Here is a 15,094-nt window from a genome sequence, read left to right on the forward strand (position 1 = left end):
GTGTTGGAATTAAATTAGAGGACATCCAGTGCAGTCTGCTATAGATGAATTGCTTGGCTCAACCCACACACATCTGGTATTAGAGGTTGAGTTTGTTTTCTATATACTGGCCTATTGTGATGATGGCTCTTATGATGTAGAGACTTCTGGTCTCCTAGGAATCCATGAGGGGCTACCATGGCTTGCCCAGTATCCTGGCCAGGGTTAATACCATACTTGCAGTGGGCTTAGCCCTGTGCCCCACCCCCAGAGTCATGCCAGGGTGGGCAGCAGGGCAGTCTCTGGGATGGATGACCTGGATCCCTTAGCCATCTTTGTTCTGTTTGATGAATGGGGCCTTCAAACAGAGAGCCACCAAGATGATCAGGCGGGTGTGTGCTTGGGGTAGATTCTTTGAAGCCATTGATCTGGGACTTAACTGCCATTCACTCGAAGGCAGGGGAAATGGGCAGTTCACATGGTTTTCCCAGTGTCCCTACTAGGGCAGTTTGGCAGAGGAAGACTTGCAGCAGGATAGTTCTTCAGAGGCTAAACATGATCTTTTTGCTTTCTTGGTACTTCCTCCACCTTTCTAGAATGATTCGTTTTCTAATGCTATTTTCATTTCTCCCAGTGGTTTAGCTCTTGGGTTCTCTGTGGCAGGGGGCAAAGGGGTCCAATTCCTGAGATGACTGATATTCTACCCTGAGACCCTCCTCTGCAACCAGTGGTCCCAGGAGACTCCTTTATTTTTTCAGTACCAGAGAATGAAGCCACAGGTGCTTGACCACTGAGCCGCCTCTCCAACCCTTTTTTTTTTTTTTTAAATATATATATTTTATTTAGAAACAGGGTCTCACTGAGTTGCTTAGGGCCTCTCTGAGTTGCTGAGGCTGGCTTTGAACTGAGGCTTTGCCTCAGTCTCCCAAGGTGCTGGAATTACAGATGTATGCCACTGCCTGGCTGAGACTCATTTCTTTTTGGGGGTGGATGGGTACTGAGGATTGAACTCAGGGGCACTCGACCACTGAGCCACATTCCCAGCCTTAGAGACAGGGTCTCAGTTGCTTCGTGCCTCATTTTTGCTGAGATTGACTTTGAATTTGTGATCCTCTGTCTCAGCTTTCTGAGCTGCTGAGATTACAGGCATGAGCCACCATGCCCAGCTTGAGACTCCTTTCTTAATAAAACTTATGCTCCTCAGTTTGCAGATCTCCAGGGGAGCCCACCATCGTGGCCAGCATGGCCTCCGAAGACATTGCCAAGCTGGCAGAGACCCTGGCCAAAACCCAGGTGGCTGGGGGACAGCTGAGTTTCAAGGGCAAGAGTCTCAAACTGAACACAGCGGAAGATGGTGAGTGCAATGTACACTTACTAATTGTCAGGCTTTGAGCTATGTATCTTCAGTATTTGTCTTGGCAGCTCTATGAGTGACTATCATTGGACCTATTTTAACAATGAGACTCAGAGATCAATTGTCCAGGAGTGGAGGTGTAGCTTACTGGTAGATGACTTGCCTAATATGCGTAACACCTGGGTTCAATACCCAGCGCTACCAAAAAAAAAAAAATTTTCTTGTGAGTTCACATAAACATCCCTGCTGGTCTGTATGTTCACAATGGGCAATCTCAGGAGGGAATGGTAATGAGGGGAACAGTTAGTCCTAAGATACAGCTTCTGATTTCTGACTTTAACTCTGTTGCTTAGGGCCTCTCTGAGTTGCTGAGGCTGGCTTTGAACTGAGCCGCCTCAGCAACTACCTTCATTCACTCCCATATTCATGAAATATCTGCTGCCTTCCTCAGCTGAGGCCCTGGTGGGTTGCATTAAAAAACAGTCTCCCTGGGGCAGTGGTGCAGGCCTGTAATCCCAGGGACTCAGAGGCTGAGATAGGATGATTGAGGTCAGTCTGGGCAACTTAGTAGGACTGTCTCAAAATAAATGTAAAGGACTGGGAGTGTAGCTTAGCATTAGAAGAGTTGTCTCGTGTGTGAGGCCCCAGGTTCAATTTTTAGTATCAAAATATATATATATATATATTTCAGGACTGGGGTTGTGGCTCAGTGGCAGAGTGCTTACCTGTACAAGTGAGGCACTGGATTTGATCCTCAGTACCATGTAAAAATATATAAATAAATAAAAGATATTGTGTCCATCTATAACTAAAAAAATTTTTTTTAAATAAACAAACAGGTAGTGTTATCCTATTTTGTGGAAGTGGAAGCACTGAGAGATTGACATGTTGTAAGTCCTTAGCTAGTAAGCACCAGAGATGGTATTTGATGCAGAATCCCAAACTCTACCTTTCTTCACGTGTATCCCATTCACATCTCATAGCCTATAAGCCAAAACTTTTCTTATTTCATAGATAAGAAAATAGAGGCCCATAAAGGTTGAATGACTTGCCTAAAGACCTGTAGCTAGTTAGGATCAGAGCTGAATTTAAAGCTGTGTTGTAACTTAGTGAGATCCTGTCTCAAAAATAAAATATTAAAAAAAACTAGCTGAGGGGCTGGGGTTGTAGCTCAGCGGTAGAGTACTCATCTAGCACGTGCGAGGCCCTGGATTCGATCCTCGGCACCACAGAAAAATAAAAGGCATTGTGTTGTGTCCATCTACACCTAAAAATAAATAAATAAATATTAAAAAGAATAATAATAATAAATAAAATAACTATAACTAAAAAATAAATATTAAAAAAAATAAAAAGTAGCTGTGGATGTGGCTCAGTGGTTAAGTACCCTGGGTTCAATCTCCAGTACCAAAAATAAATACATACATAAATATATACATAGATATATTTTACTTTGAGACAAGATCTCAGTTACTTAGGGCCTCGCTAAATTGTTGAGGCTGGCTTTGAACTCTTATATTTTGAGGGGGAGGATACTGGGATTGAACTCAGGGGCACTCGACCACTAAGCCACATTTCTGGCCCTATTTTGTATTTTATTTATAGAGACAGGGTCTCACTGTTAAGCATCTTGATTTTGCTGAGGTTGGCTTTGAACCCATGATCTTCCTGCCTCAGTCTTCCGAGGAGCTGGGTTTAGCACCACCACACCTGTCTTGTTGTTTTTGGTACCAGGGATTGAACCCAGGGGAGCATAACCACTGAGCCATATCCCCAGCCCTCTTTATATTTTTTATTTAGAGACATCATCTTGCTAAGTTGCTTATGGCCTTGTGGAGTGGTTGATTTGAGGCTGGCTTTGAACTCATGATCTTCCTGCCTCTACCGGGATTACAGGCATACACCACTATGCCTGGTTCCCAGTCCTTTTACTTTTTTTTGATGGTATTGGGGATTGAACCCAGGGGTGTTGACCCACTGAGGCATATCCCCAGCCCTTTTTAATATTTCATTTAGAGACAATGTCTTGCTGAGTTGCTTAGGGTCTCACTCAGTTGCTGAGGCTGGCTTTGAACTGTGTTCTTCCTGCCTCAGCCTTCAGAGCTGCTGGGATTATAGGTGTGCACCACTGTGCCTGACTACTTTTTTTGTACTGATATTGAGCCCAAGGTCATTTACCACTAAGCTACATCTCCAATTCTCCAGCCTTTTTTATTTTTTAAAATTTTTAAAATGCCAGGCAAGTGTGTGACCTCTGAACCCCAACCCCTTATTTTTTATGTTGAGACAGAGTCTTGCAGTGTTGTATAGGGCCTCAGTGAATTGCTGAGGCTGTCCTCGAACCTGAGATCCTTATTTCTCAGCCACCTGAGTTGCTGAAATTACAGGTATATGCCACCATGCCCTGTTTGCATCTCACAGTATTTTTGAGGCCTCCTGGGGTTCAGGCTCAGCCAGAGAAACTGGTTTGGACTTGCCTGGTTGTCAAGGTGTGCAAGCAGCCTTGTTCCCTCCCTTGGGCCAGAGCTGTGTAAGTCCTTGGGTTGCTAGGAACGTGGTGATGCACATTCCTTTCTCTCCATAGTGCTTCAAGATTCACAGGGCTTCTTCCTGTTCTTTCATCTCTTTGAGATCCTTGTATAATCCTTGTGGGAAAGAGGTGACAATGTTGATATTTTATAAATGAGGAAAAAAGAGGAGATTTAAGTAACTTGTTTAAGGTCATTTATCTGGTAAATAGCAGAGACAGAATTATTATTTTGTGTGTTTGTGTGTGTGGGGTGCTGGGGATTGAACTCAGGGTCTTGTGCATACGAGGCAGGCACTCTACCAACTGAGCTGTATTCCCAACCCCCAGAGCCATAATTTTAACAGAGGTCTCACTGAGTCCTTGCTCCTATGCTTCTGAGTAGATATTCAGTAAACATGGATTTGCTATTAAATGTCATTTATTGAACAGGGTTAGAGTATTAAATTTCATACAAATTGTATCTCAGCTTATCTTTACAAAATTCCTTGAGAGGGCCGAGGATGTGGTTCGATGGTAGAGTGGTTCCCTAGTATGTGCAAATCCCTGAGTTTGATCCCCAACTCTCCCAAAAAATCCTTTGAGATAGGCTTTATCTCCATTTTGGGAAAACTGAGGCTCAAAGAGGTAATACAATTTGCCTAAGAGCAAACTATAAGTAGTGGAGCTGAGAATTCAGCTTTGGCTGATAATCTGCATAGATGATTTTTCCACTTTACCACCAGTCTGTACATGGTGTCTCCTATCTTGTGGTCATGGGCACCCAGCTTACAGTCCCAGCCTGTAAGGGACTCCTAACCTGGAGTAGGAATGTGGTGCTTAGACAACAGTTTGTTCATATTCTGAGAGATGTGAACAAAGGGCCTTAGGAAGGTAAGGCAGGGAGAGGGTCACTTTTAGCTTATTCATGGATAATGTGGCATTTGAATTGTTCTTGAAAGATGATTTGAAGGAGAAAGGGTACTGCTGGCAATGAAAACACATGAGTTAGGCTCAAGAGCTGAGACCTAGAGGGTGGGTGGGCTGGGGAGAAAGGAAATTCAAATCCCATAGGGAGGCAGGCAGAGGCCTTTCCTTGTATGTTGTGCTGAGGAACCTGGAGGCTTCAGTGTGAGCCCAGAGGGGATTCTGTATTGGCTAGAAGTGAATCAGGATGGGAAGAGGTCATGGTGCTAGTGAACAAGGCCCTTTTCTCTCCCCAGGAAATCATTTAAGAACCAAAGAAAGTACTTTGTGCTCTATGAGGCAGAGTAACCAGCATACCATTACTCTGAATAGTAGAGGTTGGAAAGAGAAGTCCTATGAGAAGGTCTCCTGATGATTGGTTATTCAGGGATGAGTGGGGTCCATCCCTAATCTGTTATGTGAGGAATGGTGGTTTTCAATTTCTTGTAACCCTGCATGGGTTGAAAACCAGGAGAGAGGCAAGTGCACCTGTGACCCCACACCTCTTGACCTTGCTCTCCCATTCTGGTGCATTTCCTTCCAAGTTTGGTCTGTGCTCCTGACTCTCCTCAGGGCTGAACTTGTGGACAGCATAGTACCCCTGACAATACACTGACATCATGCATACAGTGTGAGTTAGCTCTTTCCTTGGGACCCTAGCATCTCCATCCCCATGTAAGCGTTATCTTGAGCAGCCATCCCATCTCACTGACCTGGCTAGTCCTCAGATATCAGTTGGGGCTCCCTTTTCGAATGGTCTCCCTGTTTGACCTGGTATGCTTCCCATAACTCTCACTTGTCAGAGTTGTCCTTGTTACAAGCTGCTAGTTGATCTTTTTCCTTGACTTCTAAGCCTTTTGTACATGCCTTGTTTTAGCAGTCATTGCAGAAGAATTATTTGAATAGCTGTGCCCCCTGCTAGGCTTTGAGTCTGTCTGATTCTCCTCTATACATCAGGGCCTGGTGCATGGAGTATGGGCACCATAACCCTTGGAGTATATGAGTGATAGGTGGTTACCAAACTCTCTCCTACCCCAACTATTTGTGACTCCAAAAACCTAAAGTACTGTTCTTTGGTCCTGAGCAGCTAAAGATGTGATTAAAGAAATTGAAGACTTTGATGGCTTGGAGGCTCTGCGCTTGGAGGGCAACACGGTGGGTGTAGAAGCGGCCAAGGTCATTGCCAAGGCCTTAGAGAAGAAGTCGGAGTTGAAGGTGAGATTTGCAGAGCAAGCAGGCCTGGGCTGGTTGAAAACAGCCTTCTGCTCACACTGCCACAAAACTCTGTGTCCAGATCCTCCCAGGCCCCTGCCTTGGTGACTGTCACCCACACAGTTCCTCTTCCTCTGGCCATCCCAGATCACATAGCACTGACTGTGGTCCCTCTTTTTTGCAGTGAGCATTAGGGTATGCTTCTCGGATGGCATTAGGAGTGCAGGAAGATTATTGGGGTGACACCTGTGAAAGAAAAACTGGAGAGAACCTTCAGTTTGCAATGCAGATCTGACACCCTTGAGGAGGAAGGATGTAGAGTTAACTAGCAAGTACTTCTTTCTGTGAGATTGTTCTGAAAAACCTACCAGCTGGGAGCTCCAGAGCAAGGATTGTCCATTTACAACAGTCTTGTGATAGGAGAAATGGCCAGGCCTCAGAGCTCCTGTTCTTGTAGTCATTTGGGTATGTGCTGAAGCCAGAGGCCACAGGTCACTACTCCCTACTGCTGAGTCACATTCTTTTTTGCAGGTTAAATCTAGGCGGTTCCCCTTCTTGGCCAACACAAAGGGCAATTCAGTCTTCTAGCCCAGGGTTCCCAAAATGGGTTCCACTGAATACCAGTCTGTCAGTATGCTCTTTGAGAAAAGTAGAGGTATCAATTCAGAATTTCAGGGGTGGTGGGTCAGGTGTGGTGGTGTACACCTTTAATCCCAGCTACTTGGGAGGCTGACACAGGAAGATCACAGATTGGAGACCAGCCTCTACTACTTAGTGATATTGTGTCTCAAAGGGTGGGTGGGGATGTAACTCTGTGTTAGAGTGCTCCTGGGCTCAGTCTCTGGTACAGAAGGGGAAAAAAGTTGTATGCCACTATGTCCAGCCTTGTGTATACCCATTTTATAAGCCAGGGGAACTGAGGCTCAGGGGTGCTGATTCAGTGCGGGACTGTGATGCCAGGACATTGCAGTGTCTGCAAGTTTGCTTACAACAGAGCTCTTAAAGGGTATTTCCTTAGGAAGGTCATAGTCAACAAAGCCAGGGCCATTTTGCTTTTCTGCCCTCAGCCTAAACAAATGAAGTCAGCCTGCCCCATGACCTCTGAAGAACAGGAATAGAGGACTTGTGGACCTGGAGGCTGAAGGCCACAATAAGAGCTGAACTTTGGCATCCATGGGCCTTGGTTCAGTCCTCAGCACCATCACCTGTCCACTTTGTACTGAATTTGGCTATTCCTCCTTCTTGAGGTCGTTCTGAGAGCCTGGCTAACAGGAATGCTACTTGCATTTTCTTAGCTGGTGCAGACCCAGCTGGTCTCCAACTTGCCTCTCTGGTGGAAGAAGCCCTAAAGCAGGGGCAGGGTGGAGCTGCCCTTGATGGCTTTCAGAGACTGGTGGTGATGCAAGATACAATGTTATCTGCCCTATGAGGTGTTGACAGTTGACAAGAGTGCACCCCAGGTCACCGGCTGAGATCAAGTTCATGTGAGTTCAAGCTCGTAATGCTCTACTATTCCCTTGAAGATCATCAAGGTGTAAAGCCCTTCTCAGAGAGGATTTCAGGGTGCGGGGCAGGGAGTGTCTTCGAGTCAGCTGAGTGGTGATTGGAACCCTGTCCTGTGCCCTGGAGTTCCATGCCAATCCTTTATCTCATCAGAGGGGTTTAGGAAGCTTCAGAGTGAGATACCATTGTCCGGACTATGGATTTCCGGCTGTAGCTCCATGTTCCTGGTCCTAAGGATCCCAACTTAGCAGACCTCATGTAGAGTATATAGCTGAGGTCTGTCCCTGGTTTGTGAATGATTGACTTTATTTGAAGATATGAAAAATTTTTCTGTAAAAGCTAAATTCCTGGTTGGGTGTGGGTAATCTCAGCTACCCAGGAGGCAGAAGCAGGAGGATCCCAAGTTCAAGGGCAGCCTGGGCAACTTGATCAGATCTTAAAATAAAAAATGAAATGATATGACATGATGTAAATGGAATAACTGGGGATATAGCTTAGTGGTAGAGCACTTCCTAGCAGTCACTGGTTCAGTCCCCTAAACTGCCAAACAAAAGTAAAGAACTTCCCTAGTATGTAAGGCTGGTCTTTGTTCATATAAGATCTGGATGTTCAGGTGCAAGTGGCTTTGCCAGTGTTACATCAGACCCAGTTTTGGCCTGGAAAAGATAGGGGTTGCCAGGGTTTATTTGAGGAGTGGACACAGCAACCAGAATTAGGGAGTAGGATTGTCAAAACCAAGCTATGTGGCCTATATCTTTATAACATTTTTTGATAATTTCTTACTAAATTTGCTAACTTATAAGTAATTTCAAACCAAATATCACTTCTCTAAATGGAAAACCAGCGTGCCTTACAATAAAGGAAGTAAAATATTGTAGTGAATTCCAATTTGACACTGTTGTCACCTAAAGGCTCTGAGCCTGAGCCCTGCCTTTGTTAGGCAAGAAATGGAAGGTAAGTGAGACTAGCCAGTCCCAAATGAAAGGTGGTCCTCTGGAGGTGATCAGCAGGGTTGAAAAGACACTTGAAAAAGGACTTTCTTGGTGCTGAGTCCTATATCATTTCATCTTCCTCATTCAGGATCATGTCATGTGTCCAGCCAGAGGGTTGGACAGATTTTATATTTTCTTGACACTTCTCAAGGCACAGGTGTGACTTGAGAACAGGCCTCCAATTCGACCAGCTCCAACTCAAACTGGTTCAGCTTTTGCTGACAAAACCCAAATTAAGACATCTTGTAGTGCTCAGGTGTCCGGAGGGCACAGGGTGAAGTGCGGCTGTGGGATTTACTTCAGGCGGCCTGAGGGCTCCAGCTAACTCTTTCCTCTTTTCTCCTGCACAGCGATGCCACTGGAGCGACATGTTCACAGGGAGGCTGAGGTCCGAGATCCCTCCAGCCCTGGTAAGGAACGAGCTGCCATTCTCCCCAGGCCATTCCCAACCTATTTCTCATACCTGTTCTTTCTAGAGACTTAGTTGTATGTGTCTCCACATATAGCTAAGCCAAAGCAATGGAAGCCAGCCCAGTGTCTGCCCTATGTCCTGACCAGAAGTACAGTGATGAGGACAGGCGGTATAGGGGATGGAGCCAAAGGATGGGGGTTCATATTGGAGGAAGTGGAACTGAGAACAGGTGTCTTGGGGTTTCTCCCCTCACTGTGGTCTTATCTCCTCCCTGACATCCTTTCCTGGCACCACCTCCCTGCACCCTGGGTCCTGCTCCCTGGTGACCTCAGTCCGTACACAATCTACTGTGGTTGATCCATTGTTCTCTGGCCCCTCCCTTTCTCATTCCACTGCTTTTGGTTCTTGTCATGGATGGCTTCCCTCTGCTTCCTGTTCCTGGGGCTCAAAATTACTAGGGTCACATTCCCAGATTGAGTGTGCACATGTGTATGTTGAAGGGGCATCACACACAACAGAAGGCTTGCCTGGGCGGCACAGGTGTGGGGCTGTGGTTGGCATGTGCACCCTGCTCCTTCTTGGGTCTTCATTCCTCTGGCCAGCACTGGTGTTCCTTACCAGGGCTGGAGGGATCTGGACAGAGGAATGAAGACCCAAGAAGGAGCAGGGTGCACATGCCAACCACAGCACCACCCTTCCTTCCACAGGGCTTCAGTCTAGCAGACAACTGGGGTCATCCAGGGTGACAGGTGGTCTAATGGTCTTAGAGACGGGCCCTGGGGTTGGGGGAAGAAGGCATCGATGAGGCCCTTAGAGAGTTGGTGGAGTTTGTGCCCAGTCTTGAAGGATGAACAAGACCAGGTGAGGCCAAGTTTCAGAATAAGGTTAAATGAACTCGTGGGTGGTTGATTTTAGGGTAAAGCAAACTTCCCTGTGGCATCCTTGCTCCTGGACTCTCACTGTGCCATTATTGGTTTTCTGTAATTTTAGCATTAATTTACTTTAGCATGAGGAGATAATTTTATTTCCACATTCCCTATTACGGCAATGAATCTTTTTTTTTTTTTTTAGTTGTCAATGGACCTTTATTTATATGCAGTGCCTCACACATGCTAGGGCAGGCGCTCTACCACTGAACTACAGCCCCAGCCCGTGGCAACAAATCTTTAGCTGAGGGTTAAGAGAACTTGGGCCAGGGAATGACAGATGCAGTGAGGAGGAATGGACGCAGAGTAAGCAGTTGTGGCCGCCTGAGGGCTGGAGGTTAGCTGGGGCTCATAACCTGGGACCAGGCCTGCTGAGGGCAGGATGGCCAGAAAACATCCTGCTTTGTTGAGTGGTAGCAGGACAGAAGAAATGCCTGTGCTTGTGGCTTGGGTGAAGACAGACTGTCCCCTCTCACATTCCTGCCACCGTGAGCCATCTGCCCAGTCTCATTTCTGTCCGTTGTCTCTGGCAGTCTCCCCTCTGACCATTTCTCCTGGGGTTGGCGAGGCTGTAGTTACCCCAGCCTGGAAGGTTCTCAGAACTCGGCATCTTCCTGCCAAGTCTGCTCATGTCACCTCCATGTGCCCACATGCTCCCAGAAATCCCAGAGGAATTTGGGACCTGTCTCCCTCCTCCTGCACATCTGGGAAACCCCCAGCTTCAGTAGGTTCTCCTCCCTCTGGGTGTAGATTTGGCTTTCCCTCTCTGCTTCCTGCCACACTGGCTGCCACGAATGTTACCTGCATCTCTGCTTCACACTCCCAGGGGGCACACAGCCTGCAGCCATCCCCTGCCTGTCTCCCTAGGTTTGGGTGATATGTTTTCTCTGTCCAGCAGCCTCTTCTCAGGCTTAGTGTCACAGGCTTCAAGGTTCTTACCTTCTTGACCCTGTGCTTGCCTCCAGGCCTGCAGCCTACTGCTCTGTTCTCTTGTGTCTCTGCTCCTATTTTGACTGCTGCCTGGAATCCTCTTAGGTTGACTGGTTAACTTCCATCCAGACTTGAGGTCAGATGCCACCTCCTACAGGGAGCCTTCCCAGACTTACACATACATACGCCCCATTCATTGGTTTTCAGGAGCCCTCGACAGGGTGTCCAGTGTGGGATCATACCAAGGAAAACTGTGTACCTAGTAGGTGTCTGAGAGACTGACCTAAGCTTCCTCTGTGTCCAGATCTCACTAGGGGAGGGACTCATCACTGCTGGGGCCCAGCTGGTAGAGCTAGATCTAAGTGACAATGCATTCGGGCCCGATGGTGTGCGTGGCTTCGAGGCCCTGCTCAAGAGCCCAGCCTGCTTCACCCTGCATGAACTCAAGCTCAACAACTGTGGCATGGGCATCGGTGGTGGCAAGGTAAGAATGGCAGCCCTGTGTACTCCCTCCTGCATCCACATCAAAGCATGTGCCCTAGCCGTGGCCACCTTCTGTGATGGTCACCCTTCACTTTTCTCATCAGAGGAGGAAATTCTCAAAGGCAGCAGCCTGCAGCTAGTGGGGAGAAAGTCTGGGAGGATAAGGTTGCCAAGCAACCATCCTAAGTTCCCATGTTGGCTTGGCAACGTGGAGGTGGAATTAGAGGTGGTATTGCTGCATAACCTGCTTTGAACTGCTGGCTCTGCAGGCTCTGCAAAGTACAGGGTTGGGGCATGCCTGCAACTCCCATCACTCAGAACAGCCAGCAGATCCACGGAGAGGAAGGAGCCCAGAAAGAGAAATGTGCTGCTCTGGGAGCACAGTCATCTCTATTCTTGGACACAATCTTGCTGTACTTGGCCTGCCAGCAAGTCAGGCTGGTTGGTGTAGAAAGCAGCTCCTTTGCTTCCCAGAATATGCACCAAGGAGGCCAGCCCTCCTTATTCTCTTCTTGGTCCTTTTGGGCTCCTTTAGACTGAGAGTTGAGACAGAGACCAGTCCTTACCCCCCACTTAGGCACATCCTGATCAAAGGGAGAAAGGGGCTCCGGCATAGGAAACTAACAGGCATTGGAGACATCTTCGTGAAATTGTGTACATGGATTACAGTGAAAGGTATATGGTGCTTTCCCTATTTTTCCACAAGAGTAAGTAGACTTGTACTTGAAGGAGTGGAGCATGTGGCTGGTGTGGGAGGGATGTGGAATTTGAACCTTTGTCCACAAGGCTCCTTTCAGAGCACTAAAGGGAACCTGGGCTCACAGTGTCCTAGGATGAGGAAGAAGAGTGGCTGTCCCCACAAAGGGTGCTCTCTGCCCCATAGGAGGGAAGGGGGGAACATACTCTGGGCACTCCCCCAAATCAGGATGCACTTCCCCAAATCTAACTGGGCAATAGGCTGTTCATGTTTTGTGAGTTTTTTTTTTTTTAATCTTTGTTTGTTTATTTTTATGCGGTGCTGAGGATTGAACCCAGTGCCTCACATGTGCAAGGCGGGCACTCTGCCACTGAACTCCAGCCCCAGTCCCAGCCCCCTGTTCATGGTTTTTTTTTTTTTTTTTTTTTCTCAATATTTTTAAAAATATTTTTTAGTTGTTGATGGACCTTTATTTTTCTTTCTTTTTTTATTTATTTTTGTGTGGTGCTGAGAATCAAACCCAGTGTGTCACACATGCTAGGCAAGCGCATTACCACTGAGCCCCAGCCCCTGTTCATGTTTTTAAGACACCATTACAATGTGCATCCACACAGAACACAAGTAGAGCCCAACCTGGAGGGAGTGGGGTATGGAGAGCCAGCAACACTAGTGTTCTTGCACCTTACCCCGTCACGTAGCAGTGCCAGGAGATGGGTCCATGAGCCCCTCCAGCTGGCCAGTGGTTGTGTGGCCTTCCCATACTTGAGTGGGTAGGGTGGGATGATGTGGGGAAGCAGAGTTTCCCAGGGCCAGGAAGCCACCTTGACCGACCAGCTCAGCTCTGGAACTTGACTGTGTCTTCCCTTATTCACAGGAAATACATTCCAAGATACCCAGTTGGTACCTGAAGTCATGAGTGGTTCTTAATCCTATAGATACTGAGGCCCTATACATAAATTTATAAATTAGGCACAGTAAAAGGTTAAAAATAGAATTATGATATACTCTAATAAATGTTATATGGATGTGGTGGTGCACACTTACAGTGACTTGAAAGGCTGAGACAGGAGGATCACAAGTTCAAGGCTTGCCTAGCAAGACACCCTGCTAAATAAGTAAATAAGAGCTGGGGGGCTGGGGATGTGGCTCAAGCGGTAGCGCGCTTGCCTGGCATGTGTGCGGCCCGGGTTCGATCCTCAGCACCACATACAAAGAAAGATGTTGTGTGTCTGCCGAAAAACTAAAAAAATAAATAAAATATTCCCTCTCTCTCTCTCTCTCTCTCTCTCTCTCTCTCTCTCTCTCTCTCTCAAAAAAAAATATTAAAAAAAAAAAAGAGCTGGGGTGTAGCTCCGTGGTAAAGTACCCCAGATTTCAATCCCAGTAAAAAGTAAAAATAAAAATTATGTGAAGGGCTGGAAGTATGACTTAATGGTAGAGCATTTGCCTAATGTTTGTGAGGTTAGGGTGAGGGTCCAGTCCCAGCACTGAAAATGGGAGAAAAAAGTGAGTATCAGTTCTCACAAAATATGTACCATAGATCTTAGCAACCTTAATTTAAGATTTGTTTTCTATCCTTTTTTTTTTTTTTAAAAGAGAGAGTGAGAGAGGAGAAAGAGAGAGAGAGAATTTTTTTTAATATTTATTTTTCAGTTCTCGGCGGACACAACATCTTTGTTGGTATGTGGTGCTGAGGATCGAACCCGGGTCGCACGCATGCCAGGCGAGCGCGCTACCGCTTGAGCCACATCTCCAGCCCCTGTTTTCTATCCTTAAGAGCTCTTACTTAGCTGGGTGTGGTGACATGCGCCTGTAATCCCAGCAGCCAGGATGCTGGGACAGAAGGATTGTGAATTCAAAGCCTGCCTCAGTAATTTAGCAAGGCCCTAAGCATCTTAGTGAGACCCTGTTTCTATATTAAAAAAAGGCTGGGGATGTGGCTCAGTGGCTAAGTGCCCCTGGGTTTAACCCCTAGTACCAAAAAAAAAACACTCATGAAGGAAGCAGCTTATAGCTTCTCTTTGGCATATCCAAATTGCCATTGCTTCTCTTTTATTTTTGAGCCAAAATTTAAGTAAAATAAAGGTTATTTGAACACAAACATTGTGATATAGTCACAGCTGATAACCAGGTGATTACCAAATATTAGGTAGTTCATGGGCAGGGGCACTTGCTTTGTGGACTCTGGACAAAGGGATGAGTCATTTCCCAGACACAAGTGAGGTTTCATCACACTATTCAGAATATATGTAATTTAAAACTTGTGAGTCGTTTATTTCTAGGTTTTTTTTTTTTTTTTTTTTTAATTCTGAGTACCATGGATTGAACCCATAGGGGCTTAACTGCTGAGCCACATCTCGAGCCCTTATTATTATTTTTTAAATATTTATTTTTTAAAATTGGAGTTGGACACAATACCTTTGTTTTACTTAATTATTTTTTATGTGGTGCTGAGGATCAAACCAGGGCCTTGCCCATGCTAGGCAAGCACTCTATTGCTGAGCCACAACCCCAGCCCCTCCAGCCCTTATTTTTTAATTTTTAATTTTGTGACAGGATCTCATCAAGTTGCTTAGCATCTTGCTGCATTGCTGAGCACGTTGAGCTTGTGCTTCTTCTGCCTCTGCCTTCCAAGGTGCTGAGATTATAGGTGGGAGCCATTGCACCTGGCTTAGAATATATTTTGGACTGCAGTTGACTGTGGATAACTGAGGCTATGAACAAGGGGGACTCTGTAGCTCTCTGCTCCCTCCCTCACCACTGATTTAATAAGGCTCTGAGTCCTGGCCTCGCCATTCTGCACCTCCTGCGAGCTACAGCCCTTCAGTCGTTCCTTCCAGGTGGTAGGTATCAAGTGTGGCCCAGGTGCAGTAGCTGCCAGTCACAGATGTACTGGCCTTAGCCAGGTCATTTTCCCATCTGAGTCTTAGCTTCCTCATTTGTCAAGTGAGGCTCTTGCTACTTGCCTCCAGGCAGTTGTGAGGTTTGAAGAAGTGATTGCAAAAGTTCCTGGCAGGGCTCAGGACCTGGCAGGTGCTCTGTGGTATTCTCTGCTGTCTGCAGCACTTGTGGATCTTGCTACATTAACAGTGGGCTCTGAATCCCAGTGACCAATCAGCATCTTTAAATGCTTT

At 46.5% G+C, this 15,094-nt stretch overlaps 1 protein-coding gene across 3 annotated transcripts in view; it reads left to right on the plus strand.

The window, feature by feature from the left end:
* Positions 1-15,094, plus strand: part of Rangap1 (Ran GTPase activating protein 1) — a 30,168-nt gene that overhangs the window by 3,993 nt on the left and 11,081 nt on the right. The window contains exons 2-5 of one of the 3 annotated variants that reach the window (XM_005322212.5): positions 1,184-1,333; positions 5,893-6,020; positions 8,863-8,922; positions 11,085-11,264. In XM_005322212.5, the coding sequence (XP_005322269.1) occupies positions 1,222-1,333; positions 5,893-6,020; positions 8,863-8,922; positions 11,085-11,264 (480 nt within the window). In that variant the 5' untranslated portion in view covers positions 1,184-1,221. Of the gene's footprint in view, positions 1-1,183; positions 1,334-5,892; positions 6,021-7,312; positions 7,502-8,862; positions 8,923-11,084; positions 11,265-15,094 lie in introns of those variants that run through there. The other 2 variants (XM_078052682.1, XM_078052683.1) reach the window with 2 other exon arrangements.

This window comes from Ictidomys tridecemlineatus, chromosome 6 (genome assembly GCF_052094955.1).
Source record: "Ictidomys tridecemlineatus isolate mIctTri1 chromosome 6, mIctTri1.hap1, whole genome shotgun sequence".
NCBI lineage: Eukaryota > Metazoa > Chordata > Mammalia > Rodentia > Sciuridae > Ictidomys > Ictidomys tridecemlineatus.